Source organism: Pelobates fuscus, chromosome 7 (genome assembly GCF_036172605.1).
Source record: "Pelobates fuscus isolate aPelFus1 chromosome 7, aPelFus1.pri, whole genome shotgun sequence".
Classification (NCBI taxonomy): domain Eukaryota; kingdom Metazoa; phylum Chordata; class Amphibia; order Anura; family Pelobatidae; genus Pelobates; species Pelobates fuscus.
Genome location: NC_086323.1, coordinates 164,413,399 through 164,434,485, shown reverse-complemented (window position 1 = coordinate 164,434,485; position 21,087 = coordinate 164,413,399). Strand labels below are relative to the sequence as shown.

Here is a 21,087-nt window from a genome sequence, read left to right as displayed (position 1 = left end):
TTTGATCCTAATGTCCTTCTTTTGTAGGAGCCCCAATATTGTTGGTGTGTCTAAGTGTATAACAGAGCTCCGCAGTAATAATACTCCCAGTAATGTGTCTTTAAACTACAATAAATGTGTTTAGAAGTCAGTCTGTGTAAATAAGATACATTGTTCCAAATTACATTTCAGTTATATAAATGTGTATTAGTAAATCAACTAGAACTTCTCAGAAAACATCCACACTCTCACCCCTAAAATTAAAGGGTTCTTCTTCGTCCATTTGAAATGTTAAGACGGTACAGCTACAGTGTGTGTATGTGTGTGCGTGTGTCAAAGACAGTGTGTGTGTGTGTGTGTGTGTGTGTGTGTGTGTGTGTGTGTGTGTGTGTGTGTGTGTGTGTGTGTGTGACTGTAGGTCTGACTGCGAGGCAATGTTTATCTGACAAACTGTGGCAAATAAAATTTTAAATTCTTGCCTCCTTCTTTGTGTATTAGCATTTTAATGATGTAGTGAATCTCTCCCTATTTTAAAAAAATTCTGCACTTTTATTGTTTTCTATGTTTTGTTTTTGAGGTTTTATCCCTGCATAAAAAAAGAAGTTCCAACAATACTGTGGGTATAACAGAAAGCAAAAAACAAAGTTTTAACAATGTAAAGGACTATATCTCTATATTCAGCACTATAAGCACTGTAAATTGTACAAAGTACAAATAATTTGAATGCATTTTTTTAATGCACTTGGTTTTATAGTAATTCAAATAATTTGTCAAGTGATTTAGACATACTTTATTTTTTATGTATATATTATTTTATCGCACCTTATAAGAGTGACACTTTTTAAACCATATTTGCACAAAAACGTGAAGGAATTTAAAGTTGAGATTGCACTTTAAGATTTAAGAAAGCATTCATATAAATTAGCATCACATTAAACTAATTCACTAAGTGCTCCACCATAACAACTTACAAATGTTAGACTTTTAAAGTTATTTAAAGGATACATTGAGGGTATAAGAGCAGCTAATTACAATCACTAAAATTGTTTTGTTTTGTTTTTACCACCACAATTTTAAGCACCTTATTACACATTTTTTTGTCCCCTAACAAAACAGCCATTTGCAAAAAAACTAAAAAAAAACTGAAATAACATATAAATCTGTTTTAACCATATTATATTTCAAAACACTTAAGCAGATACAACTACAGTAAATAGACCAATACATTCTGATTTTACATTATATCTATTGCAATACATCCCTTAATATGATACCTTAACATTTTTCAGTAATGGTGTAAGAGACGGTATACGTTCAAGGGCAGGATAGTATATAAAGTGCTTTCAGATGAAGAACAGAATATGGTCAAGGTAGCATCAACAGTAGCATAAATAGACCTTGTAATTTATTTATAGAATATTAAAGGTTTGACAATTTAAGATAGCAGAATCCACCAACAGAATGCCAGCTGTATTAGAAAAATTGAAAAAGCAGAAACTATAAGGTAGCATAGTCATTTTACTGATCATCGGATAGACCTCACCTAGTGTACTCTGCACAGTTCCTGAGAATCTATATCTAGCAAGCAAAGCATTACATTAAAGGCACACTCTAGCATGTAAGCTCATTGAGCTGGGCCCTTAACCCCTCTTAACACGTCTGGTTACAATTATGCATTTGTTAGTCCACCATTGTACAGCGCTGCGGAATTTGTTGGCACTATATAAATAATAATAATTAATAATAAATAATAATAACCAGTAGGCAGCTATACGGAATATTGCATTCATTTCAAAGCATATGCATTTTTAAAAGGAAGAGACTTGTATTTAGAGAGAACTCTTTTTTGTGATTTTTTTCACATTTTTTGATGGTAAACAATGCAGAAACCAACTGATTTCTCACACTCCGTTTAGTCCATTGGATGTACTCCATTTGCATGATTAGTAATTTTGGGGGTGTTTTTAAGGGGTCTCGTCACTTATTGATGTATCTCACAGGAAATGCTTGCCTGAAATATCTAATGAAGCAGCTTTAAAAGTTCATATGGTTAGAGGATCTATGCACGTACAAAATATATTTTCAGTGCACTTAGGAAACAAATAGATAAATCACATGACTTTATCATTTAGATTAATATATTTATGAAAGGGAAGGGAGAAAAAAAAAACTTTTTCACTTTTTGCACTTTAGAAGGTTTTGTATCTGTAATATGTATTTTTTTTTCACAAATAATTCCAGGTGAAGACTAGTTTTTGTGCAAAAGTAAAAATCACACTTGATTGACTACCGTGGATGTGAGAATTTACTATTAACTTTAAAGGGACATTAAAGGCATCCAGACCACTTCAGCTCATTGAAGTGGTGTGGGTGCAATGTCCCTATTGCAGAGAAACTGCAATGTAGACAGCCACCGGAGGCAAACTTAGTGATGCAATCCAAATGGACCTTTGGTCTGGTAACGGACGCCGGATATCCTCAAGCTCTGCATGAAGATACCAAGCGTCAGATTTTTCCCCATAGGAAAGCACCGATGTAATACGTTCCTTTGGGTAAGTTTAATGTGCGTGCTCAATAGCACCCGCGCATCACAGGACAGATGATGAGGTGGAGCCGTGAGCCAGCACCGAGGGACAATGACACTGGGATCAGGTAAGTAAATAAAAGGTTGTCAACCCTTTATTCACTGACTCGGGGGAGGAGGGAGGGAGGTAGAGGGAGCTATTGTGCCAGGAAAACAGCTTTGTATTCCCGGCACTTATACTATCCCTTTAATGAATTTACTTTTCTGTTGTGGCAATCTACGCAGGAGGAAGTGGATTTTTTTTTAGAAAAATATGTGATCAAAATGCAAACGTATTTTTCCATAAAACATTGTCATGCTATTTTTACATTTTGAACAAAGGATTCTGTGACTACCAAAGGCTCTTAATGTTAGACATAGTGGTCAGTGAGAATTCAAAGTAAATTTAAAATTTAATAAAAATAGCCAAAAAGGAATCATTCTCTAAGTCGAAATGGAATCATTCTTTAAGTCTGCTATACTTCAAGCTCTTTAGCCTTAAATTTGAAAATGTTAAGTTCTCACTTTACTATTTAACCCTGTGAGATTTGGGAACCGGCTTGTTCGGTGTATTTATTTCATGTCAGCCAGTAACAAGAGAAAACTAAATGGGAAAAATCCCTTTTTTCTCATGTAATAGGTGTTAAAACAATTTTTACAAAGCCGTTGTTATGCTGCCAAACATCTATGAGAACTGTTCTTCAGGTTTTATTTTGGTCAAAACTATTTTGGGGAAAAAAAACATGGCATTCGCCGATTCCCTGAGATTGTACCCTCTTCAGCCAACCTCACTATGCATAATATACCTTTCTGCATTATCGATATCACTGTCATTATTCAATCTGAATGACAGGGATAGTTTCTGTGAGCAAGAATTAATACGGAAATTGCAAAAGTGTAAGTTCCATTTGATTGTGTATGCTGAGAGGTGACGCTCTTTGGATACTGAGAAGAGCGCCAGTTTTTATCCAACTGTTCCAAAACGGTGTTACAAAAAGTCCATGGACTAAAGGCAGCATAACCGCAACACTGAGCTGTAATTATTCTGTTGGTAAGACTGACCTTTTACATCAACTAGCCAACGTGAAGAATCTCATGTAAAGTCAATCTAATTTTTACCAGTAATTTATTTATAGGCAGAAAGAAATGTGAATCATTTACATGTGAACAATGAACTTGTAAACAAGATTTTTGCCCTGTCTTCTATTACCACTATTATTAGCATTTAGATAGCACCAACATATTCCGCACTGATTTATAATTATAGAAAAGAGATATTTAGAAGGCCCTGTTTAAATGAGCTTACATTCTAAGGGGATTGGAGGTGGGCAGATATAGATCACTAGACCTCTTCTACAAGCTGGTTTGTCAACCTTTAGTACACGTGCCATAAGCTGGGGGTACGCAGGGATGCAGAATTTATATCGCCCGATTCACGTAGTTGTGGATGCTAAGCAAGCAGTTTGCTTTGGCGTTTAGCCCTGCTGTGGGCAAATGGCAGGGCTACTAGAAAGAAGACAATATTTGGGGCTGGAAATGTGAACGCTATACTTCCAACCCTTGCAAACCTCAACTGCCAAATCCAGTTCTGGCACGCTCTACTGATTCATAGCGCAGTACAGCTTCCCAGCGTGCACTCTGACTCAGTGAGTGCCAAAACCGGAGAAAAATTAGCGAGGTTGTGGTCTCAGACAAGTGCTCCATGTATTGGAGCCCAATTTGGCTCAAGGGTTAGTGTAGTGTGGCGTGAAACACCACACTACACACAGACAGCATAAACGCACACAACATACAGCCAGCACACACTACACTACATACAGACAGTACATACACAAGATACAGCCAGCACATGATACTACATATAGCCAGTGCACGCACACACAATATACAGCTAGAACACACCACACAACATACAGCCAACACACACACAAAACATAGATAGAACAAACAAAACATGCAGCCAACACACAACACATAGACTGTGTGACACACATCATATATCCAGCAGTATTGTGTCACACTACATACAGTCAGCACAAACACAACACACACCACACTACCCAAAGCCAGAACATACACACAACATACAGCCAGAACACATACAACACTATATACAGTCAGCACACATGTGACACCACATTACATAAAGACAGCATATATACACAACATACAGCCAGCACGCACACTATATACACACAGTGCTCACACACACACAACATACAGCCACAACACACACAACATACATCAGCACACACCACACTACACATAGACTGTACACACACACGACATATAGTCAGCAGTAGTGTCTTACACTACATAGTCAGCACATACAACACACAACAAGCACACACCACACTACACACAGCCTGAACATACACACAACATATCTCCAGAACAAACCCAACCCTGCATACAGTCAGCACACAACAGCATATATACAACATACAGCCAGCACACACTACACACCACACAACATACAGCCTCCATGCACACACAAACACACAACATACAAACCAGCACACACACACACAACATACAAACTAGCACACACACACACACACACACACAACATACAGCCTGCACACACCACACTGCATATAGCAAGCAGTAGTGTGCTTGACAAAGACCTCATAGGAGGTTGAACGATGCTGCTCCTTTTGTTCTATTAAAACTGGCTGCAGCTTGAACACCTTGAGTGCCTGGAGAATTTCTTGTGTTGCTTTATTGTTGCTGATCCTGCCTCGGAGAACCGGGTGGTTGATGGGATTGAATGCGGCTCCTATTATCACTTTTACACTACATAAAGACAGCAAACACAACATACAACCAGCACTCACACATAGCATACAGCCAGCACACACCCCATTACATACAGACAGCACGCACAACGAACATACAGCCACACCCCACACTACATACAGACAGCATATACATAACATACAGTCAGCAAACCCCACAATACATACAGGCAGCATATACATAACAAAGTCAGCAAACCCCACACTACATACAGACAGCATATACATAACATACAGTCAGCAAACCCCACAATACATACAGACAGCATATACATAACATACAGTCAGCAAACCCCACAATACATACATACAGCATATACATAACATACAGTCAGCAAACCCCACAATACCTTATGTCATATTTATTATAAAAATATAATTTACTATTATTCAGGAAATAATTTGATGATATTTCAATTGTGAATTGCAGACATGTGGGTTAGAGCTGTTTTTTTGTGTACCAATTTATGTTTTCATTTTTGGTGTGGCACGGTGTCCAACTCTATGGATCAGGATGTGTCGAGCAGAACTTTCTATGTTTCTAGGTTTAGAATGCCTTTGTAAAAGCTGGCCAACCTAACAGTTTAGAAAATATCTGTCCTAAATGAAAAAATACCTATCTCAAACATCATGCCAGAAAATCTAGGCAAACCACTTTGAATCTGACCTGAATACTAACCTCGGTTCTTGCACACAGCTTTAAATAACAAAAGTGTACGACTCCCATATTTAATCTCTGCATTCTTTTTGGTAAAATTACAGAATTATCTCTGACTACCAGCTTCAGAGACAATCTAATAATTATTTAACAATATTAATAAATATACGTATACAACAATATATAAAATGTAAGTTGTTTTAACCAAAAAGAGGTTTATAGATAAAGTGATGAATGGATAGCTTAATTAGAGAGTTACATTTAGCACGCGCACACACTCAAGCAAAGAAATAAAAAACCCACAAACCTTGCAACTTACCTGCCATATAAAATCTGGATCAAAACACAAAGATGGTGATCGCTATAGGAAGTAAGGTGAAACCACAGAAATTCATATTTAGTTTATTACTCCAGTTACATGTACATTTGAGTCATTGATTTTTTTTTCTAATCATAATTACGAAGGAGACTGTTGGCAAGGAATCAAGAAAACTGTGGGCTAAATTACAGTAGCTAGGAAAACGGGGTAATAGTTCTAGGAAAGGGAGATGCAGTAAAAAACCTATGACGTGGAATCCAAATAATTACTTTCCTTAGTGTACCATTTATGGAATTCCACTAACGAAATAAAAACACTATGCTATATCTGAAAGCACAATTCCCCTTGTTGTGCATCATGGGGTCATATGTAACCATTTCTGAATACCGATGGAAATTAAATTGAGAATACTTTACTCTTAATATCTTCAAATATATTTAAATTCACATGTTTGTTTTTGGTTTTGTAGGCAGCCAAACTCAATGGACTACCTGATTCTGCATCAGGATCTTATCGGGATCTTATGATACTAAATATTGGGGTTCCATTGTTAGGGGGTGCAAGAGGAGCACAAACCGCCCTCATTTAGTACAAAATACTGCCGTGGTTAACATAGCTTGGTGTATAATCTATATTTTGCAGTCATAGGCACTCTTTCCTGTAAGCAGATTGTTGTTAAGTGTCTAGCTCAAAATCAGAAATCTGTATAGCAACCACAACCCTATAAGCAGGGATGTGGCTGACTGAAATACTAATTTGTTAATGGATTCAGTGCTGGATTGCTCACATGGCAGAGAAGGGTGCTAGCACACTTTACTGATCAGCCACGGCCACACTTTTTTCTTTCTGTGATTTTTTTTTCCCTAGGCGTTACAATCGAGGCAAGATAATATAGCTAACCGCCATACTTATATTTTGTTTTCTTTGCATACATTGCCTTGTTGTGTCTATGCCAGTGCAGACCATACCAACCATAATATTGTGACTATTACCAGTTTTCTTAAAGGAACACTTCGGCATCATGTTAACTTCATATCATATCAATTTAGGTGACATGGTGCAGGGCAGTCCTGGGTGCCATCTTGCCTTAACAGGTTAAACCTCTCCTAGTGCTCGGCTTCAACAAAGAAGCGCTATGGAATCTGTTGGCACTATATAAATGGCAATAATAATAATAATAAAAAGAAGCCAAAGTCTGTGTGCCAGTGATAGGCTAAGAGTGAATTTTAGGCATGAATACAAGACTGTGATGTGTAGATAGATATAATCTCTATTATGTATAGGATATTTTGTTCTGTGTTGTACTGCTTTAAATATAGTACACTCAATTTAATTTCCACCACAAATACCACATGTGTAATATTACAATGATCACAAAACAAACAGAGCAAATAAGTGTCTCAACATCTGAAATCTCAGCTATATATTGTTATCATCACCCAAATCAAGGTCCTGGTAATGGAATTGAGGAAAAAAAATGTGTAGGTTCTAAGTGAAACAAAGAGGTTGGGTGATAGAAGGTTTGAAGACAATTACAAATGATATACAGGGTGCAGTCATATTTAGAGCTCTGTACATGTGGGTTTCATTTTTTAAAAAAAACTGGGACTGATGGCCAATGGAGGGACTTTTAAGTGTTTAAAAGCAAAAGATGAAAGTCAAGTGGTAAGATTAGTCTAGTAAAGGTGTGCATGGCAACTGCAAAGGGAACAGGCCAAATGAGAAGGAGTTGCAGAAATTCAGATGTGAGATAATTAGTAAATAGGATTTTTGTTGACCTGGCCATGAGCATGCATTGACAACGGAAGCTGCAGGACACAGAAGGCAGTTGGATGTGGGTATAAATTAAAGAAGAAAACCCAATGTAACAAATAACCATTTAAGTAATAGAATGAGAATTGTGGATCTATGCCAAGGGGATTATAAATATTTGGCCAATTGGCTGTGTTGGAGACATTTTTCCCGTTCATTTATTTCAGCCTAAATGTGCAATTCAATTTTCCATACTTAATTAATTTATTTATTTTCTTTTAAATAAGCTTTCAATAGGACGATGCCATTCAGGTGATATTTGACAAGAAAGTGACTTATTAGTATGTGACAGAAGAGAGAGCAAAATACCTTACAGAATACACTAAAGTACAAATGAATCGATCCATCAGTTCACTGAGAAAGGATGTCTAAATTAATGAGATCAGTGGTTGAGATAAGAGACTTAAAGTACACTACTGAAAAAAAGCAAATCGAGTCAGTGTAAATTCCAGACATGAAGACTGTAAAAGTATGATCTGAAATCACCAAGTCACAGATGAGAGCATGTGCAGCAGAATATTGCGTTAAATGTAGCAGCAAAATTCAGAAGGAATACTTGATCAAATATTCTGGAGAAGTTCTTTAGTTGAAGATGAAAAATGAGGGGCTAGGGAGAAAAAGCTTTGGGAGTGGAGAGAGACTTTTTAATATAATTTCCTCCAGAGATGGTCAGTAATGCAGGAGTAACTTTGAAGGTAGCAGGTGTTTGTAGAGTTCTATGATGGTGTTGCAAACTCTATGAGCATGATAGGGTGGTGGGGGCAGTCAAATCTATCAAATATGCGGCATTATGGGTATATCGTGTGGGGGTGTATATACACCTCTTAACTTTAGCTTTTTAGTTATTTGAGGTTGTAATTTATTTTTTTAGAGGATTGGTTGGACTGAATTTCTAAACTTTAATAGGTGAGTATGACTGAAATTTCTGTGGGTTTGAAGAGTTTTTTTTTCTTTTCTAGATAGTGAGGTTAACATGAAATGTTTATACTACTTGATACAGAAATTGGAGAATGGAGAATAAATAAATGAAAAGCAGTGCAGGGATGGAAGAAGAAAATGGAGTTCCCTTTCATATATGTTGTAGAAGACTTTCACTGATTGAGGCCCGTAGAGGATGCCAAGAAGAGATTTCGAAATCGCAAATGTTGAAGGTTTGCCAACAAGCATTAAAGTCTCCCATAAAGATGTTAGAAGAGAAAAACAAGAAAGCCAGGCTGCAAAGTGAGCTAGAACCTGCAAGATTGCATCGCAGAGTTGATATATGACAGCGATATAGGTTGGAATGGCAGGAAGAGACAGACATGGGTCAATTTAAAAGAAAATTAGTGAGGGGTGAGCACGCGGTATAAGAATGAACAGTGAGATGAGAAGATGGCAATACTACCTCCAAGTTCATGTCCATTATCAGATCTAAACGTGTGGGTGAAGTGTAAACCAAAGTTAGCAGGTAAGACAGCATGCAAAGCTATTAGTCAGATGTAATAAGAGCCAGGAGACTAATATGGTTAAAATAGAATACACGGTGAATATGTGTCTTTGTGCATTCCATAGGGTACCATTGAAGTCTATTGCAGTAAATACGTATGAAATAGCAGTTTAGATGTTTATTCAGCAGGTCTGCTTCCCATTGCTTGGAGGATAAAAATTCACTTTATGCGCAGATTGTTCAATGTGTTGATCCAGCAACCTGAGATTTAAAACACCATCCACTGTCCCAAAACAGTAAGCCAATCAGTTAAAAGCACCCAATTTACCTGGCTATTGATTTTAAGGAAATGCATTTTCTCAGTAGCTGTATTTCAACATAATGAAACTAGCTTTTAAAAGATAATGATGGTCCAGACAAATATGATTTAGTGGAAGTCATCTGCCCTTTTAAATATTACAGTCAGCAAAAATAAAATGGCTTTGAGTTTGGCAAGTGGTAACTCTGAGAGTGATTTGACCTTTTACAAGTGTCACGACAGTGACCCCTTCACGCAGATAGTAACCCAGAAAGAGACGTATACCGGACCTTAGGGTGGCCGGGCTTAACGTCAGAGAATAGTCAAATGAATAGCCAAAGGTCAAGGGAGTACAGAAAACGGAATACACGAGAAATAGCAAAGCCAAAATTCGGGGAGCCAGAGAGGAGAGTAGTCAGTAAGGAAGCCAAGGGTCAATATACCAGAAAAACAGACAATTTTACCAAGAGCGCTAGAGGGAACAAACAAGAACCACACTAGGGCGCTGAGGGAAGGACAGGGGCGCCCTTTTATAGTGAGGTGTGTTTAGCTTTAAAGCCACGCCTCCAAAAGGTCCGGGAGCGTGGCCACGTTTGAATTTTTGCAGCAAAATCCTGATGACGACGGGGCGCATGCGTCGCGTCATAAGAGGGATATTGCCACGAGCGGCTAGCGCCCGACAGGCTGCGCCGCCTCCCGGAGGCAGCCAGGGAGACCGCCGCGCTGCGTGGGTCCGGAGGATGAAGGTAAAGTCACAACAAGAGGTATGAAACCTGGGCTGGTTTTATTCTCTCCTTGTTGGCACAGGCCATTTTGACAAAATTAACATGCAGATTGCATTTACCAAAAAGGTTTAATGGAAAGATATGAATGAGAGTGTCATTAGAAATGACTCCTGGCACCAAAGCTATGCATGGTCATGTGCTAAATGATGGAAAGATCTGTGTAACATTGCTCCTTTGTCTTACGTGGGACCTCTGTATTTAAGACACTGGAATTACACCGTATAATAAGACTCATCTTAACCGCTTAAGGACACCTGACATGTGTGACATGTCATGATTCCCTTTTATTCCAGAAGTTTGGTCCCTAAGGGGTTAAAGCTCAGAGGCAATAAGTAAGTGGTAATAAAAATATATATATAGTGCTTTAGTCTTCTAGCTATATGTCTAGCCCATTAATAGAGCATGTAGACATGAAGGAAACTGAAGGTAGAAATGAGTGGAGTAGAATAGAGCGAGAAGTGAGAGAGCCAAGATGGATGAGTTTAATAAAAATAAACAAAAAGGGTGGCATGAAAAGCATGTTTAGAGGAGAAAGAGAAACTGTGTGTGGAAAGAGAAGGTAAATAAATACATTGGAGAAAGTGAAATGAACAAATTATGTGGCAAGAGGGGCTTGTACATGCTTAGACATCTTCATCTAGCCAGGGGAACTTAACAACACAGTATGGAAATATTTCCAAGCATGCACATGTGATATGCACTCATAGTTACACAAAAATATTTCACTGTGCTTTTCAGCACCCATCCCAGGTTCAAGAGCAATATCTATCCAACCAATCAACCATCCAACGATTTATCCCAGGTATGGATGGATGGATGGATAGACAGAGATAAACAGGTAGGATCAACCAAAAGACAAAGCACAAATGGAAATCACTCTTTATTTCGGCAATGGTCAATCTTGAGAAAAAGTCTCAGGTGAGATAATAACACTGACCTGCACTCAAATAAAGAGAGAGGGGTCTTGTTTAAAAACGTGGTTGAGATGATAGGCAGATAGACAGCCATCATGAGCAGTTAAAGAAATGAATAAAAAGAAGCAAGATATATAGTAAACGGGGAAACTTTATTCAGCATTAGAAGATGCTCTGGTTTAGTCATTAACGGAGTATTTCTGAACCTGTTCGTCCCAGAATGGTGATGGTAGTGGAAAAAGTATTGTTAGTAAATTAGTGCAGTAGAGCAATAAATTAGGATTTTGGTAACATATACTTACAAGAACATAAATCAGGTATTGTAAGGATAATGAAGTTTAATGGGATGTCATAAAACATGCAATATTATAAGTCTGCTTTGAGTTTCATTAAGTGTAAAGGACTGCATATTAAATATCACACATTCTGCACCAGACACAGTGAAGAATGATTCAAAACATACAGTCATTCTTAAATCCCAAAACTTCACAATGAAGGTTCCAGGTTATAGACAACACCATACCTAGACAATGGCACAGTGCATGGTTTAAGATCTAGGCTCTCGGGTATTATCATTGTGTTACATATTTATCCCATCTGGAAACTAGAATGGTAAAGATATTTTAAGTTTACAAATATAGATGAATAAAATACACATCATCTAGATAACTTGAGGATGTTATTTTTCCCAACATTATGTAGATTAGTGAAGTTTCTCTGTGTTTCTATTATAAACACACAGACGTAAAGATAAATAAACAAACAAGTTGTTTTTCCCTAATCAATTGTGATATTTTAACAATGATGTGAATAGGTCCCTGTCATATACAGAATTGAAAACCGAGCAAATAAGACAGCAGCCCTTACCTTCATCTCGATGACTGTCTGGAGAGCTTTTGTCTTGGCAGATTCTGGCTGCAGTTGGTTCCGTCTGTGTAGTTCCTGAGGAGGAACACGATAAAAATAAGCTTGTCGACTCATTATTTCATTAAGGATTTAAACAAAAATGATTAAAACATAATTTTAGACATTACAGGTCTGCATATCTACAGGTACATCTATTTTTTGTAGTCTTCACTCTACGGCGATCCCTGTCTTATGTTACAGCCAAGCTACCGGCACATGAATTAATTGTGAAAGCTTAGTCAATAATTAATGTTCACTATTGGCAAGGTAGCAAGCACAAAGCTCTCTGCCCAGCGATGAAATGAAAAGTACGTTAATTAATTAGTTCGCAAAAAAAAAGAAAAATTGCAGCATTAAAAAGTGTTAGAAATTAAGAGCTGGGAAGCGTTTATTACCTTAACCCTTTAATGGCCAATGACGATGATTAATGGAGACTTTGCTGTAGTCTATAAGGTACACAACTTGAGATTCCTGCAAGGTTTCGGAGTATAGGATTGGTTTTAATATAATTAAATAAATCACGATTTATTAGATACAGCTCCAATAAAAACATGCATTGCATTTAATTCTACATTTTTTTTTTCCAATGGGGATATATGTAAAAACAGCCTGCAAAAGTGGCAGATCTTTTGTCAGAAGCCTTTAAAGGTCCTCCCTGTCTTTTGCATCTAAATAGGTAGTCTTTGCATGGCAGGTGCTCTGAGCAATTGCCTCCCTTCTGAATTTAGCTCCACCGACCTAAACTACGAGGAAGTAACAAACCTGTAGTCTGACTGACAGCCATGGTGCGGGGACAAGGTTAATTTATAAAAGTGCTATTTTTGTGCTGAAATTTGCAACTATGTACTATGATGAATTAGTTTTGTATACAAGCATTTTGAATTGTATAATTGCTTTTTATTTTGGTAGCTTAGTTTTGCTTGCTTGCAGAAGATGAGGACTTGTAGGTTTCATTTTAAAACTCTTGGGACAACTTTAAAATAAAGGGACACTATGGGAACCAAATCCACCTCTATACATTTTATAGCTCTAGACCGAAATAATTACCCACATTTTTTTTTGTTGCTCAATTTTTAATAATTTTAGCAAAAAAATTTTTTTTTTTATTTTTTTTTTTTTTAAGATTTCTAGAAATCTCTATCTTAAGTCTGTCTATTTTTTCCTGTGCACGTCCTCTATTCAAAAATATTTAAATCTGGTTACTGTAGGTTGTAGAGTTAGCTTTCGGTCAATCCCATCCTGCAGGGTTTCTCGAATAAGAGAAATCAGGAAGTACATAACATTTATGCTCTACCTATAAAGCCTTGTTGGGCAGATATGAATCCTTGTTGGGCAGGATGAAGTCAGAATTTTAAAAAGTTCCATAAATAAGTATCAGAGCATCCTGACCATCACAGTACTGCTAACCTGCTGTATAGTAAAGGGAATTTATTGCTATTTCTGAATATATATTTTTCTTTTCTTATTTTGGATTGGTTGTTTTTTGCATTCATTAGTAAAATGCATATATCTATACAATATATAAAAACATTTTTTTCAAAATTGTAACATTCAATCCTGGTGTGTCCCGTTAACAATATCTTTTTTTCTAGAGGAAGAGAGACTATCTCAACCACTATGTTTAAACAAATTATATAAAGACATAGAATTTGGGCCTTGGTTATCTTCCTAGTACATTGCACAGTTGGGGAAATGGAGCATAGACAAAGGACCATACAAATCCCACAAGCCCTAGGCAGCTTCTCCATTCTTCACATAGGTATGGTGAATAAGCAAATTTAGAGTTCTGGGCTCCCTGCCTAAAGTCACCTTATATTTAAAACTGCTCTAAGTATAGAAAATATTGGGTATAGCTGCTAAGTCTGATGAATCTGTACTCGTAATAAAACACAAAATTGTTTAATATTATTGATAACATTATGGAGGAGAACAAACAGGGAGATATGAGAAACTGAAGGGTGGGTGTTGTCAGACTTACAAATCCACTGTGATATCTTTGCTGGAGAATAAATAAATACTGAATATCTTCATTACTATTTACATATTATATTTACTTTTATGATAAATTGTAAATTATTTGCTAAACGACATATCACAACTTAATAGAAATCAAAGGTTACTCAGCAAAGCTTTTTGAGAATTGAATTCTACAAATTCTTATGCAAAGTATAATGTAACACTATCTGTTGCAATTTTACAAGCAGAATAGAAAAAAAAAAGTATAAAATACTATTTGCACAACACCACATTTGTAGAACACCCTGAGTTGTTGTATCCCCCCATTTTTTTTTGGTAGGGAGTGCTAAGTAAATTTAAAAAAGCACCTTACAGCTCAAAATGTATGAAAAAAAAAATTAAAAGCAGGTAGTACAGATGGAGATTATGGACCGTTAATGCAGACTGCTCTCTAGAATTGCACAGAAGAATTACCCAACGTTTTCCTGTATACATTATTGGTTCCATGTGCAGCTCACAAAATCAGAGTCCTTCACCTTGTGTCCCAGCCTATTTCTGAATTCTACCTGTATTATATTTCAATGCTCTCAGCACATCTATGATGTGTGGAATTTGGGGGTTTGTGATTCTCCGAGCTGAGACACTGATCTCTTGTTTGACGAACTGCATGCCGACCTAAGATAAACAGCTTCTCCCAGTCCACTTACACATTTCCGAATGGCTCCTTGACCTTTAGAGGGCAAGAAGAGGTTAGCAATGGACTCAAAAAAGTCCCCTTAAGGGCTCAAACATTTAATCCACTGCATTCACTCAAGCATTTAGTAATGGGAAATCCCACTCAAGCTAACCATTATTGTCATTTTGCTCCCCCCTTCGAGGATTAGTTTTATAGAATTTCCTAATATACTTGATTTGAACAGGGTGGTGAGCTAGTCTTAAGGATAACTGATGTTTCTGGGCATATATCAAGAACTGGATTGCATTTGAATATCCCTTAATAGGTTTCAGAGATATAAAATGAATGACATGCCCTTAAAAATTAAGAAATAAATAAGAAGATCTAAGGGACATTCATGCCTACCAGTATAGTTATGAGGTAATCCAACATGATGCCATGCAGACACATGGATATTCACACTTTACAATTAACAGTCACATATCATCACATGGAATGAGTTGATAAATGAATAAAGACACTTTTTATACACTAGCGACAAAGGAGATTAATATTTACATATTGATACTTGGTGATTTTATTTTATTTATATATTCTTTATTTAGAATTTTTCAATATTTGGTTAAACGAAAATAGGGATTACAGAAAGAGAGGGAGGCTGGGTACAATCTCAGTTGTAATAATCTCACGTATCCGCACTAGAGTACAGAAGAGCAGGCAGGTCTTATGTGAAGGAGTACCAAAAGTACACATGGATTTGGATGCATATAATAACATGAGGTACCCACAGACTGCGTTGCTGCATCTCCTCCCTCTATGACTCCAAAGCACTTTAGCTAGATGACAAGTTTTACGTGTAAAGAGAGTGTCCTCTTTTTTTCCCATTTTATAAAAAGTGCAGATTTCAACAGAAAGTGACACGGTTATAAATTAACCTGGTAATACCCTCTTGGCTTTCAAGCAAACAATAGGTCTTGTTATTTTCTGGTTTGGTTAGCCCAGTGAAGCTAACCTCAAAACGCAGCAACTGCTCAGAGCACAAGCCTTGCAAACAGGTCTCATTGAACTGCACTGGAATGCCTGTGATTGGACAGCCACAGAAAGCCTAGAGGGGGTTAGAAATGTAAAGCTTGCAAAGACCGCAGACTTTTGCAAGCTGTTTTTAGATATAACCCTAATTTAAAAATATATACTTAAATACATACAGCTTTTCATTTGCGGTACATCTACTAAACAGTATTTATTTTGGATTTAGACAGTGGAGTGTCCCTTTAACTCTTGGTTTAGAAATGACTGGACCCTAACTATTCAAAGTTTGAGATGTGGGTTAATGTATATACTTCTCTAGTCAACCACCTTATTTTTTATATTTGTTTTTTAACTTTTACCCCTTAACCCCTTAAGGACACATGACGTGTGTGACACGTCATGATTCCCTTTTATTCCAGAAGTTTGGTCCTTAAGGGGTTAAGGACCAAACTTCTGGAATAAAGAGGAATCATGACATGTCACACATGTCATGTGTCCTTAAGGGGTTAAGGGAAAAAAAAGCTTATCTATAATTAAATTTAAATCTAAACGCTAATACTGTATTTTATGGCCATATTGTGGTAGGTAGGGAGAGGGCACATTAAATCAGATAATGTCCTTGTTTAATGATGTCTCTATGATGATGTCACCCCTCATGGATAATGGGTAGCAACTTCGATACTCATGACTTCAGTAGTGTAGCGTTTTCAGAACCATGTGTTCAGGTACAAATCGCTCAGTGTCTTGGTAATTAAGTCATATTTCTCAGTGTAAAAGAACAGAGGCCATAAAAAACATTAGCAATGTTGGGGTAGACCTATTAAACCAATCTTGACGAATGCTGACAAGCTCTGGTCTGGAATACCAAAATTACATTTCACATCAACAATGACTCACAACAAACAGAGCAAAAACAAAAAAAAAAATAGCGTTCATACTAAGAAGTAAGCTATAGTAAGATTAGGTATATTATAGTCTAGTTTTTTGGTTGATTTAATTTGACGCTGTATAGTTCCTTTTTGCCATTACTTTTATCTTCATTGCACAATAATTCGTGTTTGGTATTTACAGATATAGTTTAAGCATTTAAGGGGCAGTTTCTTGAATTTCTTTAAAGTAAAGTTTCCACAAGTTCATTTCAATTTTGTTAGCTAAATGGTTTTACTTGTGACTACTCCAGAATACGCAACTGATAGACTATCAATATTTTAATATCAAACCCTTCTTCAGCTGAACATATTACTTTAGGTGTAGACAAACATGTTGCATATTTAATGAGAATGTTTTATTGTACAATGAAATCTTGTATTACAAACATGGTGGCAGTTTATAAAGGGCTACCCACCGTGTGCCTCACATTACCACCAAGATGCCAACGCTGTTCTCTTAAACTAGTGATTTATTTATTGATCGACATTAAATTGCAAACTATGCTTTACTGCAGAATCACAAGTTGATTTTTATTTGTGCTTTTTCTAAGTTAGATGTTAAATTAAATGAGATCTTCTTTTTCGATGACTTTTTTTTTTCTGATTACTACATTCCTATTTCCTTTTAATTTGTGTCCCCAATTCATAAAGACCCAAAAAAGACCAGCGTGAATATGAACAAGCTTCAATTGTCAAAGGCCCCCCTTTTTTTATCCTTTACAATTCTTTTCACTACATATGACTTGCCTATTGGCTGACCTTAGCATAAATTCTAAACTTTATTACCAAATAGGTTACAAAAAAAATAAGCAGAACTTCAAAAAAGAGCCATAACCGTTTGAATTATTATAAAATATTGCAATAAATATAATCCAAAACTACTACAGTCTTAGTTTGTAACAATTTAATTACATAAGACAATATGTCAAGACTACTTGCTTCAATGTAACAGTTCAATCTAAATGTTTTGGGATACATTTGGATCAATTCCACACTAATTCAATAAAAATACAACTTTTTATATCAGATTAGTCCTCCTATCTGCAGTTTCACCCCATCATTGCTTCACCTCATCTTACATTAACTGATTCCCTACTAATGAATATATTTCCCTATACATCCCCAGTCCTGACATGTTAAAGGGACACTATAGTTACCAGAACAACTACAGCTTATTGAATTTGTTCTGGTGAGTAGAATCATTACCTTCAGGCTTTTTGCTGTAAACCCTGTATTTTCAGAGAAAATGCAGTGTTTACATTACAGCCTAGTGATAACTTCACTGGCCACTCCTCAGATGGCTGTTAGAGATCCTTCCTGCGTCATGGCTGCCTAAAATGCATCCAAACATTCAGTGTCTCCACCCTCTGCATGCAGACACTGAACATTCCTCATAGAGATGCATTGATTCAATTCATCTCTATGAGGAGATGCTGATTGGCCAGGACTGTGTTTGAATTGTGCTGGCTCTGCCCCTGATCTGCCTCTTTGTCAGTCTGAGCCAATCCTATAGGGAAGCATTGTGATTGGATCAGGCTACCACTTCTGCTTATGTCAGCAGGCAGTGGGCAGATCTAAAGGTAACAGGGACAAAATAAGCAGCTCCAGACTTGAATTCAAGTAAGATTTTACTATATTTAGGGATGCCAGGGTGGCTAGATGGTGGTTTAAACTCAATAGGGTCAGGAATACATGTTTGTGTTCCTCACCCTATAGTGCTCCTTTAACAGATGCTATAGGGTTGACTGGGCTCGATAACTACATTAGGACTAAGACTTACAAGGATTTTTAATGTTATATTTACATATCCTCTAAATGTAATAAATCTGTCTGCGAGGTTTGAAAAAATAAAATGTAGAAATGCATACTACCATATTCTCGAACAGAGTCTCACCATCGTGGCTTCTTTGCGCCGGTCAGTCACCATAAGAAGAGGAGAAGACAGAACCAAAATTGTTATTCTCCCTTTCCAATGTGCTGTGCGCAACCTGGCTATGCTTTAACAATGCTTTAAGCTGGATTGTGATAGCAACTGCAAAATTTCTAATGCACATTTAAAAGAAAATGAAGCATCACACATACACACACAAAAAAGTTAAAACATCACAAGTTATAGGTGGTTTTAAATTTTTTTTTTTTAATAATGTAATTACTAGATAAGTGATTTAAAAACATTTTAAAAATCCCTCTGAATGTATTATACAACAAGGAATTTTGAAAGTCGAATTGGTAAATTAGAAAGTTTAAATCCTGGATTATTTTTAGATATTTTTTTTCTGTGCACAAATAGCACTTATTTTGATAAATTGAAACAACACCAGGTTTAAATTTAAATACCGGTCTAGTGGCTAACATTATGATCTATTTGGCCACCAAAATACAAGCAGCCTATAATTTATCAATGAGCACAGCCAAGACATATATTCAAAATCGTGCCACATTTCTGTGAATCATGGCCATGCTCAATAGCCGGAAAGAGAGCAGTGCCCAGTAGCATAGTAATGAGTAAAGGAGTAAACCACACGTTAATAAAGTTGGCCATGGTATATTGCAACACTGTCCAAAATTTGGAAAAGGACTGATTATGTTTCTTTTTTTCTGTTGGCTTTTATATTTTTGATTTTATGTGATGAGAAAAAAATAAATAGACAAGAAGCACGATAACTTTTAGAAAATACTTTTCATCTAATAAAAACTGACAAGAAAGAACGTCAAAGTGAATACTTAGGGCATTTAAAAGCCCATTTTAATGACATATTAAAGTACACAGAGCCATGTCACTATTGATTAGAAAGTAAACTAAAATACTGGCCTCTGGTGAGTTTTTCAAGGATGATTTGAAAGGGTAATTATTATAGACTAGACTGAAGATACACACTCTGCTCGATTTTATTTCTGCCCCTGGTGCCATGTAAAGTGCATGTTTATATTTCAATAACATATGCCAAATCACCATTAAACTGAATGGCAAACGAATGGCATTTTTTTTTTTTTTGTCAATCTTTCTTTTATTGAGGCAGGAGGTAAATGGGATACATAATAGAGAAGAGGGGGTGCACAGTATTTGTACATAGTGGGATCACTTTGACACAATAGTACATCTCCTACGAATGGAAGCCTCTTTTTTTTTTTTTTTTTATATCAAGCTAGCTTTCCAGTAAATCAATAACACGAATAGTGAGACAGTTATACAGATAGCTTTGAACTGTACGATGGTATCGTCGGGGTTAAAGTAAAGGATGCAAATGTAAAACTGGGGAAAACCTATGAAGATCAATCGGAAACATGGAACAGTAAGTCGAGTTACATGCTAGACATGTATGAGATGAAGTTAATATATTCAGGTTTAGCAAAAGGTAAGACAATAAGTATGTTAGCAGGTCATCTATAATGAGTGTGGAAGGTCACAATGTAAGCTGACAATGAGATTCGGTCAGCTGCATGTATGCTGACATTCCAATGAGGTATTGGTGGTAAAATAGTGCACATTGGCATAACAGAAAAAACGATAAGAATATAACCGGGCCCACTCCCTTCAATCTGCCAGATAGTTAAAAAAAGGGATATGCGTCTCAGTCGAGGACAAAGTGTATATCAGCTTAACAATTACAATAAACATGGCTGAGTGAGAGGTGATGTTAGTCACTGGAGGGGCTATGCTTTAAATTCTAACAAGGTTTATGAACTTTAATATTAAATTCCCTACATGTCAAGGTTTAGGCTCATGTTATTAGCGTGGTTGCAAGTAGGTTTAGTGGTTACGATATGTTACTTGCAGGGTATTATAGCCTGGTCAGGTAGTGGGCTTATTACATGGGTAGCGGTCTATGGTGGTATACGGTGGCGTATTACCCCTAACCAAGGGGGCATCGGGGGGGGGGGGGGGGGGGAGTGTTAGCGTGTTGGTACCTTTTGCAAGCTTAGAGCCTTGTCTCATCTTGTGCTTTTCATGGCTGGAGTTATATACTTAAACTTTAAACTTAGGATTGAAACAAAAAAGGAAAAACAGGAAAGAAACTCAGGACGATTAGTCCCATAG

At 36.7% G+C, this 21,087-nt stretch overlaps 1 protein-coding gene across 3 annotated transcripts in view; it reads right to left on the bottom strand.

The window, feature by feature from the left end:
- Window positions 1-21,087, bottom strand: part of ERC2 (ELKS/RAB6-interacting/CAST family member 2) — a 1,126,181-nt gene that overhangs the window by 918,456 nt on the left and 186,638 nt on the right. For 2 of the 3 annotated variants that reach the window (XM_063426898.1, XM_063426899.1), the window contains one exon: window positions 12,420-12,494. In XM_063426898.1, coding sequence (XP_063282968.1) covers window positions 12,420-12,494 — 75 coding nt within the window. Of the gene's footprint in view, window positions 1-6,317; window positions 6,360-12,419; window positions 12,495-21,087 lie in introns of all 3 variants that reach the window. The other variant, XM_063426897.1, reaches the window with a different exon arrangement.